This window comes from Thermobia domestica, chromosome 2 (assembly GCF_964235325.1).
Source record: "Thermobia domestica chromosome 2, izTheDome1.hap1.1, whole genome shotgun sequence".
NCBI lineage: Eukaryota > Metazoa > Arthropoda > Insecta > Zygentoma > Lepismatidae > Thermobia > Thermobia domestica.
Genome location: NC_137455.1, coordinates 48,589,621 through 48,616,874, shown reverse-complemented (window position 1 = coordinate 48,616,874; position 27,254 = coordinate 48,589,621). Strand labels below are relative to the sequence as shown.

Below are 27,254 nucleotides of genomic sequence, written 5' to 3'. Positions count from 1 at the left end.
AACGCTAGAGAAACCCTTAACAACGTTAGAATCAATTTATAATTCAGTCATCAATTTATACATTTCATGATAACGAATCCACGCAGTACCAAAAGAAATAACTCCAATACTACCCTACTTTATAGGAGTTACACCCATACAAGTCTATTGCGTGGGAAGTGTAAATGTTCATTTTTTGATACAACTTCAAAGAACTTACTTCGACAGCTATAAATTCTTAATTCTAATAACAAAATAAATAATTGAAAGTTCTGAAAATGTTTATTTTGTGTCGTTACGTCAACTACATTTGAACCCCATGTAACGTAACTTTAAAAAACAATGTATTTTTAGACAGGTCATTTGCCCAGATGTATCTTCATGTTTGTAGAAAAGCATAAAATGTTGTTTTCGATTCCTTGATTCCAAATTACAATAGTTAGTAAATATATATATAAAAAAAAACATGTTGCAATAAACAGAAAATAGAAATGATTACTTCAAAGATAAATATATAAATCTATTTATATTAACATTTTTATCTAGATGCATTAGTTTATTCAGCTTCATAATTTTAAATATGTAATTTACACTAATGCATCATTCCCGTCTTGATCTTCCTTTTAAGAAACAATATTCTATAGAAGAAAGAAGAAAAAAAAAAAACGATTTAACATACCATGTTAGGAAAAGATATATATTAAGTATTATCAACTGCACAGTTTTCTTTACTGTAGCTCTTAAGATAGCACACACTGAATTCTGTTGATTCTAAAATATATTATTGGACACAGTCTGATAAGACAGTTAATAAATATTGAAATCTTACAAAGTTGCAAGAAAATAAAAAATAATTATTTATTCAGTACAAAATCATAAGCCAGCTTAGATATCGAGGAAAATAAAACTTACTATTTCTAACAAAAATAAATAATTTTTCAACAAAATAAAATAAAGTATTTTTTTTAAGTTAGCAGATTTTATTTACAAGCTATTCATTTCTTCCATTATATTTCTATTTACTGTTCCTCCATAGCATGTATTCACCACGTTTTGTTACTTTTGATTTTTGTATTACTTCTTGCCACTGCAAAGTTACAATTTATTTTTTTTAAATGCTGATTAAGTTAATTGTTTCATTACCACATAATCTTCGTTAATTCTATTGTTCAAGTTTATTTGTGACTTTGGTATTCATTACAATTTCTACTGTATCAAATAATTCATTTTAGGCTCTAGTAAGGCCTTTAAATTCACAACGACAAAATTATACATATTTTTAAATCAATATTTGTTGTATTTCATACTTTTTAATCTTAAATATCCCAAGTCATGTTTTTCTTCATTAATAAATACTTATATACAAAATTTGAAAGGAAGAAAAGTAAATCTTACATTATCAGAACATACATTAATTTAGATCAAACCATGAAATATTTGTAATTCATGCGTAACCAATTCTGGCTAACTTACTAGTACCTCTTAACAAATTCTTCTAACTAACGTATTCAAAAAATAGACAGAAAAATTGCTGAGTTTAATATTCGGACATGCAAAACTTTCACTTGTTTCTGAATCTTTATACAACTAACGATCCTGGAATTAAGGTAACTCCTATATTTCATCAGGTAACTAATGCATAATACGATAATCACAAAATGCATAAGACGCAAGTATTTATTTTATCGTACAGTTTACACGCACATTGCATTAGGCTTTTCAATATCCACAAACTATTTACACAACAAACTGTTTTACTTGCTTTGCATCCAGAATTTCAATGCTTTATTTTGTATTCCTTACGTACTGAAACTTAATAAAAAGAACATACATTTTACGTTCTATATATGCGTATTTACGCTTTGCGTTTACTTATTTTCCTTTCATACAATGTAATACGAAGATACGTGCCACCTTTTCTACACATTTCTATACTACTTTCAACATACATATATATATATATATATATACAGTAAAAAATATTTTTGAGCAATTATCTTATAGGAATGGGGAAACACTCAAAGGAAAGAGCTTTTGTTTCTGCATATTTACCGGTCTTTTCTCCAAATAGCTTAATCGATGATATGAACTACAATATTATATGCCATTAGTAGTTCTGGAATTCCAAAACAATATAACGAGAGGTCTTCATATACAGGATGGCATGTTTTATAAGACCCATAAAGAAATATAATAAATTTTAAATTGCTACACAGACTGACAAAACCGGTTTACCATAACCAGCAACTAAAACGTTTCATTTCATACAGATCTGGTTACCCTTTCTTCCTTACATGGAAACTATACACGATGGTGACTGGACACACCAAAATACTAGTTAGCAGATGATTCAATCTGCTAACTAGTATTTTGGTGTGTCCAGTCACCATCGTGACCTGTTAATATTTTGAAAAAGTTCGTTGGAAATAGTTCACTAAAAATTGGTGCACCACAACACGCCAGCGCTGCTTATTTCGACATGTACACAACGAATACTGTTTACAATAAAAGTGTAAAAAACTTCGGTTGGTGACTACTGTAAATCATTTTTCATCAGTTTATGTACTATTTTAAAAGTTATTAAATTCCTTTATGGGTCTTCAATGTATGCCTTTCTTTATTTACATAGTTCTGTTTTACAACCTTGAATGGAAAGAGAGATATTGCAAGTGAAGCTGCTATTAACTTGGTACAGATTTAAGATAGTTAGTATTACCTGGTTAATGGTAATTTCGAGAATTGCCGTAATAATCAAAACTAAGAAGAGCAAATACTACTAAGACGCACACGCTTCTGTAAACCTTGGCAATATTCCAAATTGTTCATCTGGAACGTATACTGGATCAGCGTTATCGTTCATTTCATACAAGCCTAGAATTTCCTTTGGATTATTACACTTGTGAACACTGCGCATATGTTTGTACAGATTCCCGCAGTTTGGGAAACTCCTTCGACACACGTGGCACCGATACGGTTTCTCACCCGTATGCAAGCGTTCGTGCTCTGTGAGATGGCCAGAGTGACGAAAACATTTGCCACAGTAGTTACACATGAATGGTTTCTGATTCATGTGTACACGCATATGGACCTCCAGACCACTCTTTGCCACATAGGATTTGCTACACATGGAGCAACGAAATTTGTTCCCATTATGAAGGCGCTTGTGAGTCTTTAACACATTGGCTGTTTTGAAAGAAGCATGGCATACATTACACATGAAAGGGCGTTCCCATTGAACGGCCAAATCACTCGACTTTTCACACTGTTTCCTATAAACTCTGCAGCCGCCTTTATTCTTTCTCTTCTGTTTGCCATCACAAAAACTAGAGTCACTATTTACATTGTCCTCGTTTGAACAATTCATTACATTATTGATGTTTCTTCTTCGAAATTTCATTATTTTCTTGCAATTTTTGGACCTGTAAAGGAAGCAAAATAATGTAGAATATTTAATTATCTGATACTACAGAATATACAAATGGTTAACGAGACGCAATGACTTGTAACTTTGTATATTAGAAGCTTTAGAAGTGCCAAATATTAACTTAAGGTTCATAAAGTTTGATATAACGATGGTTTACATCACAATGATTGCAAGGAAGATTGTCTTATAAGATGCACACTAATGTGGAAAAATAGTACATATACTTTGAATTACTTTCTTTGAGGTTAAATATAATTTCTAATTTTACGCTTTAGTTATGCTCTTTAGGCTAAGGCCACTGATGCGAATTAATAGTGATTGTAAAATAATTGGTGGAATGTGATTGTAGGAGGAAAGGGAAAGCCCCGAGAAAGCCAACGAGCACGATGCTATCCACATTCTTGCGTGGTTGGGGATCGAACTAGGAACCCCTCGAAACAGAAGCGAGAGCTCTAGTATTAAACACAGCCCTCCTCTATTTCCCGTAATTAGTATTGATGATATTTCCTTCCGTGTCTGGGTAAAGTTGGTTGCTTAGTAAGTGAGATGGAAGAACATTTGCATGTGTGAAAATGTTCCCAAAAAACATTGCTAAATAATAAAAAATACGCAAAACAATGAAACTAAACCCAACTCAGTATGTCCTGGCAATCACGCTTTCGACGGATTATTATTGCAACAGGCAATAAAGAAACTGGGAAGTCGGGATAACCCCAGCAGAGGAACTGTATCAAGAGGCTGGACCTGAACTAGAATATTGCGTTTCATGTTTAAAATGAGTATCAATATACTGTGTATTGTCTACAAAATCATACTGGCTTCTATAATGATTATTTCGTACGCAAATATAGAATGAAATGAAAAAAATGAAGTCTTTCCGCCTTATGCAGAATCGTTTTGACGTCTGATTAGAGTCATACTAAAGGCCTGACTACTGCAGGAAACATACGTTAGTCGAACTCTTTAGTATGGCACTAATCACGTGTCAGAACGACTCTGCATAAAGCCCTTTAAGTTTTACGTCCCACGCTTATGCCGGTTAGGCTAAAGGAGACAATGATAATGTGAAATGAATGAAAAAGTGGGAGAAGCCCGAGAAAACCCAGGAGCACGGTGTTTGTCCACCACAAAGTCCACACGGTGGGAGCTGGGATCGAACCATGGACCCCAAGCACCGGAGGTGAACGCTCTACCGCTCAGCCACCGCGCCTCTTTACGCAAATATAGAAACAAGCAGGAAAACCATCCTCTCGAGACTACAAGTAACACAATAAGGCTCGAAGTTCTGAACATATAATGATAAAGACGCTGTTATAACAACAGTTCCCGTGGAAAACACAACATTTTAAACTAGTATCGAATCCCAACCCTTTCCTTATTTTTAATTTCCTTATAAAATATTAGATTATGTGTATTATTTTCATATTAATAAAAACTGAAACTAAAAAATAAAGAAGGAAAAGTTACTTTTTAATGAGAAATTTGCTTATGAATGGGAAAAATATATACACACATTGATCATTTATTTTAATTGACACTTCGACTTTACATACGCTTTTTCAACGGAACATCAACAGCTTCAGCAGTTATCTTGGAAATTGAAACAACTGGTCCCTGATCATACAATTCCAGTTGTCAGTGAGTAAGGAACTCATATTATGTCTACTCAGTCTTCTATTTTATCTCACAACAGTAAACAGGTGTAACAACTACACTAATGGTGGCGATGCTGGTGCCGTAGTCATCGGTGTACTGAATATCTTTCATTCCCGATATACATTCCTGGTTAGAGGCAATTGCGGTCCAAACTTTCTTCCCTTACTTGATAGCCATTTTTCGTTACATATTCTTCGTGCTGAAATATTTTCGCCGGCTCATTTGATTCAGCATTACAATGAACCTGACAAACCAGTGCTGATTGTTGCTAGAAAAGTACCATTATCTATGAAGCTTCATCTGAATCCGAACTGACGATCGTGGACATTATGTAATGGAATCCCTGAACAAGAGTAAGATTCTCGTCCTTAATGACGCTAGTTCTACACACATTTCTACTAGAGCTGATACTTTTTCTGGCATTGACCTTTCCCTGTGTAGTGCCACCCTCGCTGCTTCCTTGACATGAAGAATGCATCCAGATCTCTGAGGCAGTAATTATTCTCCTGTAATCACTAACAGACTGTCTATTAATAACCTCATCTCTTCCACGCCTCAACTTGAAACATGCACATTAGTCAACATTTCGCGAGCTCAGTGAATGTAATTTTTTTTTCCTATGTTATCCCCGTATGTGATGCTGTAAGCTGTTCAAGCAGATTTATTGACGATGCCCGTGGATTCATTCCATGACACTTTCCGCGAAAACCATAAAGCTATCCTGGCTCGTCGGTGTATTCTTACCATTTTAATTGGTATCCACTGTCGAGAATATTCACTAATTTCATATTCTAGATCTCTAATTAAGTACCTGAAGTGCCAAAATTGGAAATACGTAATGTTTTCAGTTGGCAAGTTCCTATGCCAACTGCCCGGCGTTGAAATCACGCCATAAATGGTCACTGTGCGACTACGAGTGTGAGTTCCCCTAATAAGCAAACGGGGTCCTACAGAAATACACATATTTGGCCGATATTTTTCCTGCACATTATTCTGTTGAGTATAATCGCTTTCATATCCATATCAAGAATTATTTCAAATTCCGTAGCACCACACGGACGATTATATATAAGTTCCCTTCTCGGCTCTCGAGTTCGACTGCCTTGCATGAGTCATCAGATACTCATTCAAAAGATTGATCACATGTGCAAAATGTTGCGCGATTTTGAACTTGCATTACTGTAGCTGTTTAATGGCATCTTGCCAAAGCAGGCTTTGCCAAGATGATCTGATCATTTCAACCCGGAAACCGAAAATCACAATGATAGCCACAACTCATTACTCCTACAAGCCTGTAAGCTTTTTGAGTACATGTGTGATTTAAATAGTTACACTATTTGTTCATCAATTTGAAATGTGGATTTAGTTACTTCAGGCAACTTATAGACAATGTTGCTCATTCTAAAGCCGAAATCAAACAACTTTTCTCATTGTCAGCACCTTGCTGCTAGAGAAGGCTTATGATACAACCTTGCGTTGCGGGATTTTAAAACAGCTTTTTGAATATGTATATTCGTGGCCACATTGCGTGTCATAACATATTGCTAGCCGAACAATTTTTTTGGATAAATGTGAGTTCTAATCTTTAGAGCGCATTCCTCAGGAACTATGTTGTATCCCGCACGGCACTGATTTAGTGTCACACTGTTTGCTGTTACAATCAGCAATGCTCTTTCTCAGATACAGGCTTCTGTTTATGGACTACTGTCAGGGCGTCTACTAAAATTCCAAAATGAAATTTCGTGACTTCTTCGTGACCTTTTCTTTACCAAATCACAAAATTTCCTAACATTTTCAAGAGCGAATTTGGGTACGAATTAGGCCCAATTTTCATCCGTAGGATAGAAACATACTTTGCTTGCGATTTGTTAGCGTCTAAAGCCGACCACAGACATTTTTGGTGGTGAATTTTGACGTTTTACAGAACAAAATTTTCCAATCTGTACTTACATTTGTACAGTTAAAAAAATTGTGACCCAAAAGCTAAATTTCGTGACTTTCATGACCGTTTTCTGATATCGTGACATTTTTGACCGATAGACACCCTGTACTGTATATTGACAATCTACTTATTGATAGCGGTCACAATACCTTCATGGTATTACTCAATAGCTTCAACTTGCATTACATAGTGTTGTTCGCTGGTCGAATGAGATAGGCTTTCGATCTTCTAGCCAAAAAACTCAGTGTATCGTCTACTCATTCTTGCTTGCTGAATCAACTTCACACTGTCCACGATCTGATTTTCGGCTAAACATCGATGCTTTCCGCTCTACTCCAATTGAAGCAAACAAACCAATGTAACCTATCATCGTGAAAAACTTCAGCAAAATTATGCGGTCCACCCTTGCAGTTTTCATCAGCGCCGGCACAAGATAAACGACTGATATGCAACACTTCCGCGGAATACGTGCCCATGGTATGTTCGTGCCACCGAACCTCATCATGAACAAATGTGTGTGGCCGTCTCTTCTTTTGCTACACGGTCGTACTCCTGCACAATGGCTGTTGTATCCGTCAAGCCTCGATCTATGGACGTTGTCTCTTACCAAACATTACAGAAGTACCTAGAAATACCAGCAAGAATTCGGAGCGTTAGTAGAATAGTGACCTAATTTCAATGTGGTGTATATGAACAGTTTCAAAAATGAGAATTTTCTTGACTGTTCCTCCGCCACGGAGGCAGCTTAGATTGTAGTCTGGATTGTCTGTGCTCAGGCTTTACTGCTGAATTAACAGCAGTTAAGCTTGTTCTTAAATCTTCAAGTTTTACGTCACACGGTTATGCCGGCTAGGATAAAGGAAACGATGATGAGAAACGAATGAAATGGTGGAATGAATAACTGGGAGCAAACGGGAGAACCCCGAGAAAACCAACGCACACAATGTCTGTCTACCACAAAACTCACTTGGTGCGAGCAGGGATCGAACTAAGAACCTCATGCTCCAGAGGTGAACGCTCTACCTTGAGAACGAACTTCATTCCTTGTTACGTCATGTCAGTGGAAGCTTGTGGCCTACCCAGACTAGTGTGCAACATTCATTAATTTAGGTCCATTGCAGAAACTTGCCGAAGTAGTAGAGTCCAATCACAGTTCCAGTAGTGTCACACTCCTTTTGCCCAAAGCCCTTCTAAACACTGAAATTCCACGAAGTCCACTGGATGTGTCTAGAGACTTCACAAGTATTTCGTTGGAAGGCATGACTTGTATTCTAGTAGTTTCTTCATATCTCGTAGAATGCGAGAGACGATCTTGAGGTGTACGATGAAGCTGTCCTGATATATGCTAATCATGTTGATCTTGTCTTCGTATATTTCTGGTAGTTCCTGCTCGTAGATCGGCCTCATAGATCTTCTTCTGGTAGTACTGCAAATTGATTTTGTTGAGAATCTTCACATTGAGAATCTTGTTTGCCTCGGTGACAATATCCAGCAACCACCATGAACATATTCGGGAAATATCTCTGCATGCTCGGACTCACTTTATTTAGTGCTTCGTGACTGTTTCTGTATATAATGGCTCTTGGCTTGCTGTACTTGCAAACGTCATCCAATGTAGTGATATACCGTCATGTTTGGCTTGTCAGATGCCACTTGTACAGCTTCCGAGCATTACCGCTTGCTATCCTGTCGATAGACATCGGTAAATTGACGACCGCTAGCTCTGAACAGCTTTTCAAGATTTAGCCGTTTGTGCAAGGTGCAGTTGAGAGTTTTCAAAGTGTCATTATCTATCTTTGGTTCAGGGGATTTTCTTGCATGGTATTCTGCGAAGTTTCGCCTAGATGCTGATGGTGGCTTGTATGCACGGCCATGTTCTCGTCTCCTTTATTGTAGAACCGACGCCGTCCGATCACATTCGTGATTAAAATCGATAAGAAATACTTGGAAAAGTTATAAAATGTACCGTTCCCGAACGTAGCTCAGTTTGGGCGGGATCTCTGTCCTAGTAAGAAAACATTCTCTCACACTGTAAGCATTCGCTCACATTTCACACCTACACTGACAGATGCGAATAAGGAAGTTCGAGCGAGTTCATTCTGTGCACGGGGAGAAGGAAACGCGTTTCGCCAAACATACGTGCAACAGCCTTCTGTAAACTACACAAAAATATTAATTTGCACACATTCATTTCTGAAATGTAGGAATACTTGAATCCCTGCAACGATTTCTGGTCAACTACTCTATAACTACCATTGTATAACGTTTCTCATGATATAATGAGAAAATATATAGTTACATTTAAATGCTACTGACAATACGTTATTTTTTCTCTCTCAATATATATGCGAGGGTACACTATTTCTATTTATATAATATTTTCGTAGACCCCTAACTCACCTGTTTCCTTCTACAGTAATGTAAGCATCCTTTGCATCCACCTGAAACATTAAGAGATTTTTTTTTAACTTTTCGACTTAATTTCATACTATATTTTCTCTTATATTAAACATTTCATTATATTTTCTATTAATATATCATTAATTGTCAGATTTTACTTCTACACAGAACTTTGACAATAAAAGAATTATATACATATTTTACAATAACAATAATACCAATAAATATATTGATGGTAAAAAATATAATTTTACTATGGCCATTCATTCTTTAAAGTAGACACGGACGTTCGGTAATATAAAAGGGAATTGTACACTTTACTTCCAATCATATAACTTGAAGCTTATCATACTTGAAAAAAAAGATTTAAACTGTAGAATTTTTGAAAATTAAATATTTCCGTTTAAGTCCCAGATTATGCTCGTTAGGCGAAGGGAAACGCATGACTACGGCAAGTAAATGATGGAAAAAATGGTGAAATGAGAATATGGGAGGAAACGGGAGTACCTCGAGAAGACCCATGGGCACGATGTTGTCCACCACAAACTTACTTGGCCGAGGAGTAAAATTACTAATACAGACAAAGTTTTATTGCTTAAATGGTTATCTTCGTTAGAGAAAGGAGTCTTCATCTGTTATTGATAATCTACAAAATATTTAGCATGATTCTCTATCTTCATACTCAAGGAGCTTAAGTAGCGGTTATACTTTTGTACGAAATACTGGTCTACGCTATTCATTTCAAGTATATTAAAGTAAAACTGCCTTTAACTTTTTGAAACTAAAGTGAAAACTCCATGAACGGATGAAAAGAACAGGTTAAAAAAAAAAAAAAAGAAGGTTGCATACTTCAAAGCCTAGACTGACATACTTATGTTTCAAGTCTTCCGCGGTTCGTCAATGAAGTACGAATACTAAATAATAAATGAATACGAGACATTAAAGGAAGATCTCAACTTCCTGTAATTTAATGTTTCACGATTATGCATCCAGGCAAAGGGGAAATGGTGAAATAAAGAAAGTGGGAGGAAATTGGAGAACCCCAGAGAAAATGGGAGGAAACTGGAGAACCCCAGAAAACTCTTACACAATGTTCGTCCGCCACAAAGCCTACTTGGTGGGAAGAGATATCGAGCCAGAACCCCCACGCATCAGAGGTGAGCTCTCTACCACTGAACCACCGCACCCCCAAAATCCGGACGTGTGTCACTATAAATCATATTGAATGTAAATTTAACTCCACCTTTGACAGAACTTTCCTGTTAACATTTTAAATAAACCTTCAACACAAACAAGATGGGCAAGATTAAGTGCAACTAAATGAAAGCATTTTTTTTTTTTTTTTAATCTAAAGTAATTTTACAGTCAAAACGAGCGATCAGTTCACCTCGTGTGATTGAAACGCACCTTCTGGTAACGATCAAAACTTTATAAGATCTTGGACATTTAAAGCAAGACAAAGATTCGTTTGGGAACGAGTAAAATCTTAGGTTTTTTTTTTTTCTTTCTTTTCTTTAAGTTTAAGTTTAACATTCCACGATTTTGCTCCGAACCCAAGGGAGACGGTGACGATGATGGAAGTAACAGGAAACAGGAGAACCGCGAAAAAAAACCTACGCCCACGATATTTGCCCATCACAAAGCCCATTTGATGGAAGCTTGGATCGAACCAGAGACTCCACGCGTCGGAGGTATAAGAGTTCTACTACTGAGACACTTAATATGGGTAAGGGACTGTGATTGTTGATTCTCATTACTTAGCGTACAAAGATTTTGTTTTTGAGATATAGTAACTCAGTGGATAAACTAAAATTAATTTGTGATCTATATTATGAATAATCTAGCAAGGAACAACCGTAATTTATTTATATAACAAAGTTCCAAATACATTCTCTACAACCAATAATATTAACAATGGAAAATATAAGTGTAAGGAAGTAAGCCTGGGTCTTTATCTAATGATATCATCTCGATATTCGCTTGCAGGAAACTGCAGGAAAACAATGAAAAATCCGCACTCGGGAAGACCGTCTGTCGTGTTTGAAACCAAAGGTTCCTGACTGAAAGGCAAGAATGCAAATTACTAGACCAGTCCCTAATATCATATATGAACACTGAATTCCTATATTTTCTACGAGGGTAATTCGGAAAGTAATCTCCGTTTGGCCGTAAATAAAAAATCCGCAGATATGTTGTTTTTAAACTTACATCTGAAGTGCAGCTGTCTTATATTTTTAAACATAGTCGCCACACAAATTCTGCACAAAACTCGACTATCTAGGAATTCAACCAACCTGTCACAGCATTTTGAATATTCTCATCGTCAGTCAAGTGCTGTGCCCCAAGCCACATCTTCATGTGAATGAACAGATAAAAATCAAGAGTAAAGTCCAGGCTATAAGGGGGATGGCCGAAAATGTCCTATTTAAGTATGCGCTAAAAGTTTTGTGTTCCCGAGCAATGGGAGGGCGAACGTTGTCATGCAAGAACACAAGCGAAGATGTCACTGGATCGCGATACTTGTTCTGGATGCCTGTTCTCAGTTTCTTCAAAGTATTACAATAAACTTCAGAATTAAATGTACCACGTTCCATGAAGTCGACAAGCAAGATTCCCTTAGCAACCCAAAACACGGTGGCAATAACCTTCCTCTTTGACATTCGATTAGTTTTGTGGATTTCTGTTAGGATTTTCGGAACCTACCTAGCAAACAACTTCCGATATCCTAATTTTCCAGTAATTACCTTGTACAAAATGGTTCGAGAAACCTTTCGAAATCGTTCAGAAAATTCCGAGATTGCGAACAGACGGTTCTCAAGAACTACGTTGTTAATTTCATTGACGAGATAAACTATAATTATTTCTTGGTTTATCATGAACGTTTGTTCTTTCTTTGATAAATCTGAGACTGACGCACAACATCTTCACTCATAATGTTTGGGACGAATACAACATAATTCACCACGAAAGTCTGCAAGTAACAGATGTTTGTCCAAAGAAATCTTATCACTACTGTACCACGCATTTGGCGGGATTTCCTACTGTAGCACTAATTTTGTGCCATAATCGACACACTGACTGCTCTCACTTGCACAGCTAGAAGCTTACTGTATCACAGACTGCGTGATGTAACAATAGTGACGCTCGGTCCACTACTACCATCGCCAGCCCAAAACGGTGGTTACTTTTCGAATCACTCTTGTATTCTGCTAATCTGGTATCTTAAGGTGCTATAGGGAGAATGTGGTTTTGTTCTATTAGTTGCTGAATTTGCGATTTCAGCCTACTGAATGTAATTCAGGATTTTTGCCTTTCACGCATACAATATTTCTGACGCATTGTTCTAAGTATTGAATATTCGCCTTTTTCGCTACCTTCTCGTTCTTCTCCATTACTGCACATTACATTTTAATTCCAATCTCTCCTCATTCCTTATTGTTATTCAATGCTGATCTTGCTACAAGTTTATGCATTGCAATATTTAACACGCCAGACACGACATCGACTTCACTCCCCTACACCCTCTCTACTCTTCATCGACAATGTTTTTGTTGTAAACAGTAAGTTTGATTTTCTTACGTCCACGCTAGGATTCCGTTGTAAAATTCCATGCATTTGATGGCGAAGTAACGAATTTAATACTGAAGTAACGAATTTAATACTGAAGTTCGTTATTTCGAAGATGCTTGTTACATTATTACTAATTATCATTATCATTATCTATATTCGTAGAAAGATATATATAACATTTCTTTCTCTCACATTTAATATTTTTGCATGTCCTGCTTTCTGTTCTTTACTAAAATCTTCGCCTGAAACAGATTTCAGTACGAGCCTTCTCTTTCGCTCCATACGCAATTGAACATCATTATGATATTTTGTTTAAGCAAAGCCTGGGATTGGTATTCTTCTCATAAATAAATAAAAACATGATACACCGAGTGAACTGCACGATTGAACCGAGATTCGAACACGAATCTCCGGCTTACTGTGCCGATGAGTTGCTCAGACCGCTTCTCGAATAGCCATATATTCTACCACACGAAGTCGATGCTCAGCCACTCACATCACATGAACTGTACCACAATTCCCGTTGTGCATGGATAATCCTATGTGTACATTACAGAGCACCTCTGACGGTTCAATTTTGATGCTCTGTAATGTACACCGAGGGCTGCAAGGACTCAGTGGTAGAACGCCTACCTCTGGCGTTTGGGGTCCCTATTCGATCCCGGCTTCCGCTAAGTATGCTTTGTAGTGAAACCATGCGTGGGTTTTTTCGGTTTTTTTCCGTTTCCTCTCACTTTATTATCTATCTAATCATCACAGTCTTTCGTAGCCTCGGTATATAGTCGTGGAACTTTGAAATCAAATAAATAAATAAATGTACACCGATCCAGTTGTGCACTTTTCCATTTTTTGTATGTCATTGAATTCGCATCTATCGAGGAATTGGTGTGATAAAAAAATCAGGTACTTCCTCAATTTACAATATACAGTATGACCATTATTTTTTCACAGCCGCAGATTACTTGATGGAAAGCACTTCACCATCCAATTATACGAAGTGCTTTTGTACTGCTCTACCTGGTGGGAAGTTACTTTTTTTTCATTGATAGATTTACCGTTTGTACTGTATGTTTAAGTACCATGGCCACTGCTGCAAAATGAATCCATGATCAGGTATTGCAAGAATTCTCCAGGAATTGGAACCCTAACTAAAGACATAATCGATAAAACTACTAATGGTGCCTTCATTCTAATCGATTATGTATTTTGAGTCTCATTCTACGCGCATTATGTTGAAATTAGGTATGCTGACGACCAAAATAAGTAACTTAAGTAATAATCGAAAAAAAAAAAAAAGTATGGTAAAAATAATCTGAGTTGTTTAAAATTAAAGCAAAGGACGAACCAAAACAGGCTACATTTAATAACTGCCCACTGGTTTCATATTAACTTTACCTCTTCAGGAAGATATTCATCAGTAGTAGCCGACTCGTCATCGATATCATCCGGTTCTAGCTTTATTTCCACCAGAGAAGATCTGTACCTTACAGGTAGCTGGCGGTTTCGAGGCCTTAATTCTAATGAGACGTTGTCGTTTTCTTCATCCAAATCTGTGAAATCTCCTAGGTGCCGAAGAAGTTCTGTGAACAGATTTAAAGAAAAGAAAATTACCCATTTTCAGTACATGTTATTACAAATTATAACGAAAGTCAATTCCGACCGAAAGTATCCGACCTTTTACTATAAAAAAGAAAACATACATGAGTTATAATAAAGATCACAATGCAAAAATGAAAAGTATCACATATCTAAGGAACTGAGTATAAAGTGCTAAAACAGCATTTAGTATGGCGCAGTTTTGTATACATTACTACGACTAGTTCTCAAAATATTCAATATGGTCCAATACTTCGACTAGATAAGGCACTTCCTTAATACAAATTAATTCCTCGTTCTTCCTCCTACTATATTAAGTTGACTGCTTTATTTCAGTACATATATCTACAAATAGCCTCTGGGTCGACATAATGTAAATTCATATTAAGAAATTACCGATTAAATAAACGGTATTTACATCTGAAGTAAGAAGTAGTGTGGAATTTCTAAATTCTATTTTCAAAGCCATCTAGTGCGTGAGACATGAACTAATTACATAATTAACCATTCTCTAACGTTACTAATTATGTAGTTACTTTTTTATCAGTGATGTAAGAATATAAGGTTCTGTACTTTATTTATAAAACATATGTATCTGAGTATTTACATTGCAATATTATTAAACAGTTCTTTTTCGAATCTTTTTATATTTTTATACGTATTTGCAACAAATTTTAGATTATCGTAAAAATTTGACTTACGCAAAAAGCCCTGGAACCATCCCCGGCGTAAGCATATGGAAGTTTACGAGTTTCACTCAAGGTATGCGTGTATCTGTCTAGATGTATGTGCGTGCATGTGATACTTTATTTCTTCGTAAGTATTGGCCGGATCTCAACGAAATTCGGTTGGCAAGTGCCCCACGGAACAGGCACAAAGATCACTATATTTGGTGGCCGGGCTCGGCTCTTCTTTTATGTGTGACTTCTTTTCTTAGTAACTACTGGGAAGATCTCGAACAAATTTGGTAGGCAAGCAATTCATGGGCTAACGAAGTGTTTCCCAACTTTTTTATTTTTTTGACCGACAACACACTTTACTGAACGCACACATCGCAACACATTTACCTGACTTTTATTAATAGTAATATAAATTATGATACTGTACGACTAGAAGTTTTTATGAAGTAGTTACTCTATGTAGTACTGAACATTCTTCCTGCCACTGGAGGCGTTGATTGGAACAGTCTGTCTCAAAATTAACTTTAACTTAATCATTAAATGTATCAAGGCTTTTAAATTCTAAAATTTCGCGACACACCATATGAAACCTCGCGAGACACCCGTGTGTTGCAACACGTTGTTTGGGAACCACTGATATAGGGAATAAAGATCGGTGTATTTAGTAGCTGGGCTCAGTTCGGCATGTGTGTAGCACTCTATTTCTTGGTAACTATTAGCCGGATCTTAATCAAATTTGGTTGGCAAGTAGACCACTGTCTAAGGAATAATGCTCGCTATATTTGGTGGCAGAGCTCGGCCAGGGATAGGCTTGGCTCGACTTATGGTACTTTATATCTCGCTAACAAATAGCCGAATCTGAACGAAATTTAGTGGTCAAGTAGTCCATCATTTAAGGAATAAAGCTCATATTTGGTAGCCGAGCCGGCTTGGCTAGACTTGTATGTGGTACTTTTTTTTATATATATATATAGGAAACTACTGGCCAGATTTGAACGAAATTTGATGGGTAGCCCATCGTTTGAGGGATAAAGATCACTATATTTGATGGTCGATCAGAGATAGGCTCGGCTCGGCAACAGAGGCTGTGTTCCACAACTTTGTACCACGGCTTAAGTCTAAAACTGCATACGAAAAATTTTCCTTTCAGTCATTTAAGGAAACTTAATTAAACCTGGTTTTGTTATCATGAGTTATTTTTATTCGTCATTTACATAGCAGATCTCAAAATAATTCTGTTCGAGAAAACATGACAGAAGTTATTCCAGAAAGTTGAGCTGACATAACACACATTTTATTATAAAGCTTTACAGACTACGATAGATTACAGCCTACTTGTCAGCACATAGTCTCCTGAAGCCCTTATTTCTGGCTTTCTAGAGCAAGTTAGTTCCCTTCTTGTAATTCAACTAATTTCATTACCGAAAATTCTTCGGTCCAACGGGAATAGAACGGAGCTGGAAGCATCAATCTATAGGCCATATGAGGGTACTATAAACAGTATACCAATAAGATAATAATTAGTTAACAAAACTGAATTTAACAACACGATTTTAAATGTGGAAAAAGTAAAATTAGTGATTATTATATGAAACTTATATCCAAAACATTCTATAGTTGAGTAAACAAAATTACTAAGCTAGCCATTTTGGCTCAGCAGACATAACTAGTCGTACTACATATAAAACTCATTTGCTCTCAATCAATTAGAAAAACTTTCAAAACAGATGTACATTTCCATACAAAAATTATTTACTTATGTAACAAATTTCAGAAGTTCGTTGTAAAATTCCACAAGTGCTTGGTAAATGCTCATCAATGCACTTTATGAAGAAATAGTTCACGCAGATATACACTAATGGAGAACTTCATTTAAAATATCTATCGTTCTTGAACATATGAGCAAAAAGTAGTTATGAAATGAGAACTCTAAGACTCAAAAATATTATTTAAATAATTTGCTACTGAGAGCCTGTGAAAACACCAAAGATTCACAGACACATAATGCAACTTTTACTTTCACTGCACACACACTTAAAAAAGAAGTATAAACTTAAAAAAAAAGTAAAAAAAAGTAAAGAGAAAAAGGAACTTTTATCACCCGATTTTTATTTACTTTTTTAGAGAGGCATTTATAAACATGTTGTCAAAACTGAAACCAGAATATATAAAATTTATTCGGAAGATTCTGGACGGATGTCTCTCTCTCTCTCTCTCTCTCTCTCTCTATATATATATATATATATATATATATATATATATATATATATATATATATATATATATAAGGGTCTGTGTGCGTAAGATTCCAATTTTAGATGCAGTAATTTTGCTTTAAAAGCATGGGTCATGATAAGGGCCGATTTCTGCCTATCAATGAATTTTTATAAAAATTGATACCTGTTATCTACACGATATTCCGCGTCAAAGGTCGTTTAGATTATGTTGAGATCATTTCCGATTGTCCCTGTAGAACGTCCGGAAGTTACCCTTAACTCCAAGCTTCGAAAAGCCGACGTAGGGGCGTGAGAAACAAATTTTCGTGGAAAGCGCCAACATGATGGCAAAACTCTTAATAATGTTTTGTTCTGCTGATAAAGGCACATAAAACAACCAAATAGCAAGACCACAGGCTGATTTGTTACATCATGAGAGCAATTTGTTTAGGAAAAAGCATGTTCGGTCAACCTGTATTTCGCTATCAATATTCGTTTTCGGAGTTGTAGTAACAAAAGAGCGGCCACTCAGAACAACACCAAAAATTGCCAAACTGTAGTCTGATATGTCTATTTGACCATACTAGAGACTCAGATTGATCTCGAAGTCCGCTATATATAAAACAAAACGTTGCACTTGAAATCGCATGTATGATATGAATCCACAGTAAAGCACAAAAAAATCAATTATGCAAACAATAAACTATCAAAGGAAAATATGTGAAGACTTTTGTGTTAAATATCGTCCTGATGAATGCTTGATCGTATTCTGCATCGTCAGTTCAGTCATCATCCACTTTACCCTGGGCATCTTCAACGTAATCCTCCTAAGATGCTGGGCCATGGATTGCGGTTGGGTCGTGCGTGCGAAACCCTAGATACCAGAAGACCGAAGCTACGTGAGCACAGCAGCCTATCACACTTGCACCGGCCTTACACGGGGAGAGTATGATTCCAGAATATCAGCAACATCGCACTTTATCCAGAGATTGTAGGTGCAGGAAGCCCTGTGGCGAGAATGAATTTTAACATGACTGACATAATCCTTTTGCTGATTAAGAAATAATTCATGAGCGAATCCAGTGTGCACATGCTCCCTAGTATAGCTTTATGCTTGTTTGAGTTGGAAAAAGTTGATAGTTAGTTTACGCAGCACCTCTCCGGACTCCGGACAATACAGGAATGACAACCTCCATATATTGTAAATAAACACACTCAAGACAAGCCTACTAAACTCCTAGGGACAACAACATATCCTATGTTTATGGCACAGATAGAGATTACGTACACCATCAAGATACAATCGTAACAGTATTAAACAAGAAATAAAAGGGACTATCGAACATAAATTCATACGAGAGACGTATAATAACAAATTAAACATAAATTAACAAGTATAAGGACAGACTGAACGTAATTTTACACAATCTTAAAAAAAAAAAAAAAAATGTACAACTACAATGTATCCTTACGGATAGAATCGGTACGTTACATCCTTGACAGAAATGTATATATGTTTCTGTGTATGTGTATGTTTCGCCTGGGCATTTATGAATGAATGAGTCACTTTAGCACAGTTATTTTAGCATTTTATATTTGGTATATAGTATAGATAAACAAGAAAAGGAATAAAACTGAAACATACAAAATGTAAATTAAAAAAAAAAAAAAAAAATACTGAAGTAATAAAAAAGGTTTATGATATTACTGAAAGGAATTCAAGCTGAAAAATCATGTAAAATAATTTGTAACGAAAAATATGCAAATAGAAATAGTAAAAAGGATGAGGCCTAAAAATTTCAATTGCGTCCCATAGAATGTTATTCCATTTAACGGCGCGATGTGTAACTTCTAGTAATCTACAATTATACACATTTATTTCAATAGCAGAACATGATATATGGATAGCTACCGCTATCTGTGTGACTACATTAAGGAACTTAACCGCCATATCGAAGAAATATTATTCAAAAATTCGTTATCGTTCAACAGTTGTCGTGAACAGTAACGGACGTAGGTGCAGACAGAACATTACAAGGTCCACTAGCGTGATTCTAATGTTAGGTGTATGAAAAACAGATAAAACTTTAGACGCCCAACAGAGATTTTAACAAAATCGGAGAATCTCATGTTGGGGGCTCTGGTGACCCAATAATTATCACAGAGTCATGATTCATACACCGTTGGAAAGCTTATAGACCACAGACTCCAACGAGGTAACATTCGTGCGATTCCCGCCATATTTGTAGAAGGCGTAGACCTTAGCTATTGATGATTATCGTAAAAAGAAATTTAATTTACGTCAAAAAACTGAAACTCCAAACATTCGCCAACTTTATCCCTACTCCCCCATATAAGCAAGAAGTGCAAATACAGAATATTTCCATGTAGTGGCCTACTTCATTGCTTCACATACCAATTTTTATAAGTGTAGCCCCAAGGGGAAAATGGCTCCGAAAAAAAAAAACCTATTGAAAAAAACTACCCTTATCCCCCCTTCCTCCGTGGTACTCCCAACATACATAAAATGCACACCGATGGAAAGATGCATCCTTCAGGAATACATTGGTACCAAAATTATCTTTCTACCTTAATTTATGGCAGATCGATTGAGGTTTAAAGGCCCGACGCAGCATTCGTTCAATGGGCGTTCAAAGGTTAAGTGTATTGATGTGGGGTTTAGCGTAGACGGCTAAAATGAAATTTATAGTTTAACGTACTATAGTTATCACCTTTAGGCTAAAGGAGACGCATGATTAATGAAAGAGATCGATTATGAGAATGTGGAAGGAAGTAGAAGAATCTGAGTAACCCTATGGACATTATGAACAAACTCTCACAGCCTGAAACCGAACCAAAGACTTATAGACGGTTAAAATAGAGAATTTTGAGGATTCTTATACGAAAAGTGTGTTATATTGCATTATTATATTCCGAAAATAAACACAATAAAATACAAATTAAAAAACGAAAAATCCACCCATTCATGAAGTTTGAAGGTGGAGCATCGTCACCTTAGAATTTCTCATATTAACCATTTTCTCCTCCTAAATTACAGGCGAGAAAAACAGGAAGAAATGAAACTAATACAATAAAACATTCACAAACACATTTCTGAATACATCTTGACAAGAGTATCTTTACTTTTACAAAGCTGCCACCTCGTACATTTTGTTAAGATGAGCAAACATTCACCTATAATGTGCCCTGGAAATTGTAAAAGGACTGTTATATCCCTAATATGATTTTGGCAACAGGACTGGTTACTAAAATCATACTAACAATCCTTTTAGGATCCCCACAGCACATTATAGGTAAGTGTTTGCTCATCTTTACTTTTTTTTTTAATAATGTTTAACTAAAAGCTATTTTTTTCTATTTTTAATTGTTCGTAATTTTGAGAATTCATGCCCAAATATGTGCCATGAATACTTTCATCATTGTTATGAAGACAATGCAAATGTAAAACAAATAAAAGAGCGAAATATAACATACCTGTAACCACATCTTCATTCTTAACTTTATTTTGAAGTTTCTCAGTATCACTAGAACGGAGGGGAGAGTCTGAAGAATTATCACTGACTCCTCTTTCCATTTGAGTTGATTCACTCTTCGTAACTGAACTCTCATCCTTTATTGGAATCACGGAATTTTGAACGTTCGAAACGTCAGCTGGGTTCGTAGTTTCACATTGATCTGTTACAGTAGTAGCATCAGCGGTGGAAACTTTTACTTTCTGCTTATATTGGTCTCGTTCTTCGCGAACTTTAGATAATTCATTTTTCAGTCTTTCAATCTCCGCTAAAAGGAGAGTGTTTGCTGTTATTAGATCGTGTGGAACACATTCATTGCACGTTTTATTTTCATCATTTGCACTTATCCTGCCTTCTTCTGAACTAAAGTCTGTAGTGAAACTTACATTTTTACCAACAGTTAATTCTTCATTGATTGAGCTATTCGCAGTAGATAGCTGATCCTTTTTGTTTGAGTTTTCATTACTGCCTGCGACACTGAACTGCGTGTCTACACCTGTGTTCTTCGTTGAATCATCCTTCAATCCTGACCCATTTTTAAGTTGGTCGAACGTTTTTCTGGCCTTCCTTTTGTACACTTTAGTTACTTCTTTTACTGTTATATCATCTGCTTCACATTCAAGAGGCAACACCGCGTCAGGTACAAGGATTTCATTTTTCTTCGCATCTATTTTGCTGATCAGATCATGTATGCTTACCACATCTGATTGATCATTTTGTACGTTACATAAATCAAGGTTAATCCATCCATTTTGACTCGGCACAGATGCTGCATCACTTTCAGCGCTTCCCAAACTATCACCAAGTAAATTAGCAATGTAGTCGTTTGAAGGAGTAGCTTTCTGGTCACATATGTCTGGAAGCAAGAGTTCATCTCCCACACTGTCAATATCATGATCAATATCTAGGCTATCGGGTACAGTCTCAGGTACTAAATTATAATCAGGAAGATTTGGTACCAGATAATACTGATTTGAATTTCCATCGTGGTTTGAATCCGGGTAAACAACTAAATTATTTGGAATATTGTCATCATTTGTACACTTCTGAAAATCGTCCAGGGGCCAATGTGTTGTGTTATCATCACATACTGAAGCCTCATTGTGATCGAATAAAAGTGACTGCAGATCAAGGGTGCCATACATAGTAGTATGATGATCGTCCATTAACGACTCCATTGTAATGCATATGCCCCTGAAAGGATAATAAGAAATTTATAAGTTTGAATATATTAAAAACATATTAATTATATACTAAATAATAATGTAGTATCTCAAGAGAGTTTCTTTTATCTTTTTAAAGGAACATTAAAAAGAATATTCAATGTATAATACTATGTAGCATCTCTCTGATATGTAAAATATTTGTTTTCACCACTGTTATATCCACTGAAAAGTTTTACATTAAGCCACTTCAGTTTAATATGTTTTAAAATGCCTCCCACAGACAACAGAACACTATTCTACAGGTCAAAATAAAGTATATATATATATATAATTTTGGAAAAATTCTTCGGAATTTAACGCATTTATAAGGATTTCAAAGAAGTTTCTACCTAAATATGCACAAACATACAATGATATATACATCAAATTAAAGAAAATTTTATATAGAACCCAAATCTACTCACAGAAGTTACATATCTTTATAACAATTGATGATATTCAACAAAATATGACGTCAATTGTTGAGCGAAGTAAAAAATGAAATGAAATCTTTGAGTTTTACGTCCCACGCTTATGCCGGTGAGGCTAAAGGAGACGGTGATGACGAGTAATGAATGAAATGGTGGAATGAAGTAAGTTGGAGGAAACGGGAGAACCCCGAGAAAAACCATGCACACGGTGTTTGTCCACCACAAAGTTCACTTAGGGCTGAGATCGAACCCGGGACCCCAATCAGCAGAGGTGAACGCTCTATCACTGAGCCACCGCGGTAAAGTTCCTTTTGTAGTATAATCTCTTTGAGTAATGAATGGGGAAAATTTAGATCTGGCTATAATACGAACAATATACGGGAGTGAAACGTGATAACCCACAAACGTGTATTCATCAAGGTTTTACGAACACTTACACTTTTACGACCATTTTTCGTTTAAACGGTTTAAAAAAAAAAGCTGGTTTAAACCAGGCAACTCTGAAAGAAAGTAATCAACCTATCTACTTACCCGACTTCACTCGCTGCCGCTCGCTCGGTATTACAATGTGATGGTGTATTGACAATTACTAAAGAAAGAAACGAACCTGGCTACTAACCCTTTACTATATGAACGCAAAAACCTTCCCTGAATACAATGTTCCACTGCAAGCTAAATTCTTGATATCTTCTTCTATACGACAGTAGCTTCCAAAATGTACAAAAGATAAAACCTATGTAAAGTATATTTTGTAGGCATTTGTGTTGTATCGCCGGACCACACAAGAATCGAAAAAAAAAAATATATATATATATACTACCATTTGGTTACATTTGATTACGTTACATTAGGTTGCTGAATACCGAAACCTCTCGCGTATTGCAAATAGTGCACACTTCTACATATCTTTTCCCGTATTAAACATAACTTTACTGCCAAACTTACAGACCTACAAATCACACAAGGACCTAAATCATTATTTCTTACCTCATTTCTCCTATAAATTTTCCTAATTTTTTAAAATAAAAAACTTAACCCACTATTTGCGTATAAATATAGGTCCTGACGTATGTTATAAAAACTACAATGAAAAAAAAAACCTGTGTTAGGTGGCTACAAAAAAAAAGCACAAAGACTATCTAACCGAGTCAGACCAGGACGAAGCTGGTGGGCCCGCGTGATAGCCGTTTTTACAGCGTAAAGGAGCACGCGCGTCAGCGACGATGTGTATGCGCGCAAGTGAGGGTAATTAAAACAGGTGGGTTTTGGCAATGATACCAGTTTCAATTGCACTAACCAATACCACTAACCAGGCCTCTCGGTCGTGAACCTCGGGAGTGATCTGTGTTCTAAAACCTTGCCCGTATGAACGCATGTATTTATATGAATAACGGTTTAGTTCTCCAAAAGTGAATATTCCCAAAGAATACAACTTCTCCCATTAAAAAATAATAATAATAATAATTTTAAGGTGATACAAGTCAATTTCCTGTTGAATTACATATACAGTGAAACCTCTGAATAACGGACACCAATGGGAGATGAATTTTTTGCGGTATTGAGAGGTGTCCGTTACAAAGAGTTTCAGAAATTTAATTTCTCAGAACGGTAATTGTATGCAGTAATATACAGTGAATTCATTATGTATGAGCGTACATACGTAAAATTCAATACGAAAATAGTCTATTTAGTACGTACTTGAATTACTGGGAGGGATGAAGGAAAAAAATCATTTTTGTTAAATAATAATATTGCTGGAGGATGTGTTAATATATTCGTATACCGGTACTGCAAAAGATAATGCTAATTTTCTTAAGTACATGTAATTACTCTGTAAGCATTTCTCATTTATTTCAAATTCTCAGAATCTTCTCAAAAGATGCGTTAGGAACCAACTAATCGGCTAAACTCTTTTGTTTAGCGAGAAAAGGCATAATTTCTCCTCTACAAGGGTAATAAAACTCATTAGCAAGTGTCCTATCAGAACCCTCCGCATGGTTGCGGAAAAAACATGTGTGTGTGTGCGTTTGTGTACTGGAGCGGTATCTTCGTTGGCGGAATGGATGACAACGCATATGGGAGTACATATGTTTATTGACCCAGCCCCAGTCACTAAGAATATCCTCTTAGAGACAGTGAAAAAGGAAGCCGGAAAAACTCCAACCCAGACTTGTTCCAGTATCATCAGTAAAAGAAAAATGTTGCTTGTCCAAAAAAACGTAATAGAGGAAACAATGCTCGTTGAAAATGTTATTGTAAAACAATGTTTTGTTACCTATGAAACTGTCGGGAAAGATGCAAGGCCCGAGGCAAAAGGACTAAATTTGTTAGGGAAGGGAAGATAGTTCACATAAAATTCTTGGCCATACGATTGACTCTGCATGAGTGTTATCGCGTATTGAAGGTTTTCTAGGATTTCCACCAGAAAGCAGTTTATTGAGGGCAGAAAAAAGAATAATTTCAAGTTCAGTTTGAAGTTGTTCTATTCTGTTTGATCGTTCACCAGGTCTAGACTCATGATAGATACGCTTGTGAGGAATAATATATCGCAGAACCGAGAATAACTCCTGTCCGTTATGAAGAGGTTATTGAAAGGTCTGGGGGGAAAAAAAGGACTGTCCACGTCCGTATCTGAGAGGGTGAGGTTTTGTTCCATAAGGGAATATACATTTTTGCAGGAACAAAAAAAAAAAAAGTCCGTATTATAGAGGTGTCCGTAAAGGGAGGTTTCACAGTATCATGAATTTGGGTGAATATTACAATGCCCGTGTCAGCTGACACCCCCCTGCAGTCACAATAAATTACATACTATTAATTTTCACGAACTCTGTCCACATTTTACTAATCCTACGCTAACCCAACCCTAGCCGGTGCAATTTTACTATACGGATCCACAGATTATAAAATTTACAGAAAAATGAAGGGAAGTCTTTAATTTGCCTGTTTTATCTCGAGAAAAGAGCCCTGCGGGGCTTCTAACTCGCTCCTACTGCTACTCCTACCCCTACTACTACTTATATTATGGATCCGTATAGTAAATCTGCACGAAGGAACGCCTGAACCCACAATTTTTGCATCTAAAAAATCGTACATTTGTATAATTTTCTTTCTATCGACAGCTCACCAGTTTGTGTGGCCACTATCTACAATTTGACTATTACACGGAAGTGGATGATGACAAAATTATCGTCTTGGGCTCTTAAAATAGAAATTAGATAAATATTACAATTTTGTAGATGTCACAAGCGCTTTGAAACTTACTACAGTCCAATCCAAATGGAAGTCGCACTCACTTGGACTCCACTTGCGGAATACCCTTTCAAAATTACACATTGCTCTTACATTCTGATAAGAGTAAACGTCCTTGGATTATCCACTTCATCCACCCGAAATGCAACGAACAACCGGTACCCTTCCGGCTTCTCCACGCTAAACCACCATTATTTTTGTTCAGCTGAAAACTTTAAACTGTCTTTCCTCCTTCTTCTCCGAAATGTTGTTATACAGATGACCACATTCCGCATCAGCCTTCGCGAAATCAATGGAACTCAACAAAGCGCAAAAGACCTTATGCAGAATCGTTCTGAAGTGAGATTAGTACCATACTAAAAGGTCGATTACCTCAGGGCCGCCCACAGGGGGGATGTATGGCGCAAGCTGCGCCATTGAGAAAAAATTTTGGGGGGATTTTACTCTACTTTCGAACTAGCAATTTTACTGTCGGAATAGCATTGAAACACGATTTTGAGAAGTTAATTTTCAAAAATTTTCCGGGGTGAACCCCCGAACCCCTGCTTCGATACTCGATGAATGAAGTACCGTGCAAGTAGCCGTATGAAAGGTTGGTTCGTTTTAAGAGAGAAGGGCCGCCCACAGGAGGGATGAATGGCACAAGTTGTGCCATCGAGAAAAAAATTGGGGGGGATAAAAAAAATTGGGGAAGAATTTTACTCTAATGTCGAATAAGTAATTTTGCTGTCGTTAGAATAACATTGGAACACGATGCGATTTTTTTTTTTAATCTCGAGAATGAATCCCCCTACCCCCTGCTTAGAAACTCTATGAATGAAGTACCGCGCAAGTTGCTATATGAAAGGATGGGCTGATCGGTTTATCACTTTGTGTAGGTAATTTACCCATTTTCTGCTGGGAGCATTTATTTATTTCTTATTTATTCCATGTACGACACTTAATAAGTAATGCTGTTAATGATAATATTTTGTATAGTTTTCTGTTTGTGCGATTACATTTTCCAGGGCCTGCAGTAAACTGAAAGCCAGCTCAAAAGTGGCATCACTGTGTACAATGGAGACTTTCCGTGAGAGGTCGCTCCAGTAGTATTCTATATATTCAGCTCCATGTATTGTACAGATTGAAGGCAGCTAGGCAGTTGTTCGTTTTTCGCAGATCCTGGAAAATGTAATCACACTTTCACACACAGAAAACTATAGAAAATATGATCATTCATCATATATCAAGTAGTAACAGAATAGTGTTACGTATTATATGTCGTCCATAATAAATAAATAAATAAATAAATGTAAACGTAACCGAACAATAGATCGGTTAAAATAGCGCCAAGAATTGAAATCACAAAAATGAACGCCAAGTTCTGATGAACA

At 36.3% G+C, this 27,254-nt stretch overlaps 1 protein-coding gene across 2 annotated transcripts; it reads right to left on the bottom strand.

Annotated features, from left to right (window-relative positions):
• Window positions 1-1,080: 1,080 nt before the first annotated feature.
• Window positions 1,081-26,128, bottom strand: LOC145671798 (uncharacterized). 2 transcript variants are annotated; one of them, XM_081741034.1, is made up of 5 exons: window positions 25,926-26,128; window positions 20,959-22,190; window positions 14,367-14,551; window positions 9,402-9,442; window positions 1,081-3,398 (listed from the first exon to the last, which is right to left on the bottom strand). In XM_081741034.1, exons 2-5 carry the CDS (start codon window positions 22,172-22,174, stop codon window positions 2,756-2,758), a joined length of 2,085 nt encoding a protein of 694 aa, XP_081597160.1. In that variant the 5' UTR covers window positions 22,175-22,190; window positions 25,926-26,128; the 3' UTR covers window positions 1,081-2,755. The 2 variants fall into 2 exon arrangements, with proteins under 2 accessions (XP_081597160.1, XP_081597150.1); XM_081741024.1 differs by having other exon boundaries at window positions 25,894-26,127.
• Window positions 26,129-27,254: the final 1,126 nt, after the last annotated feature.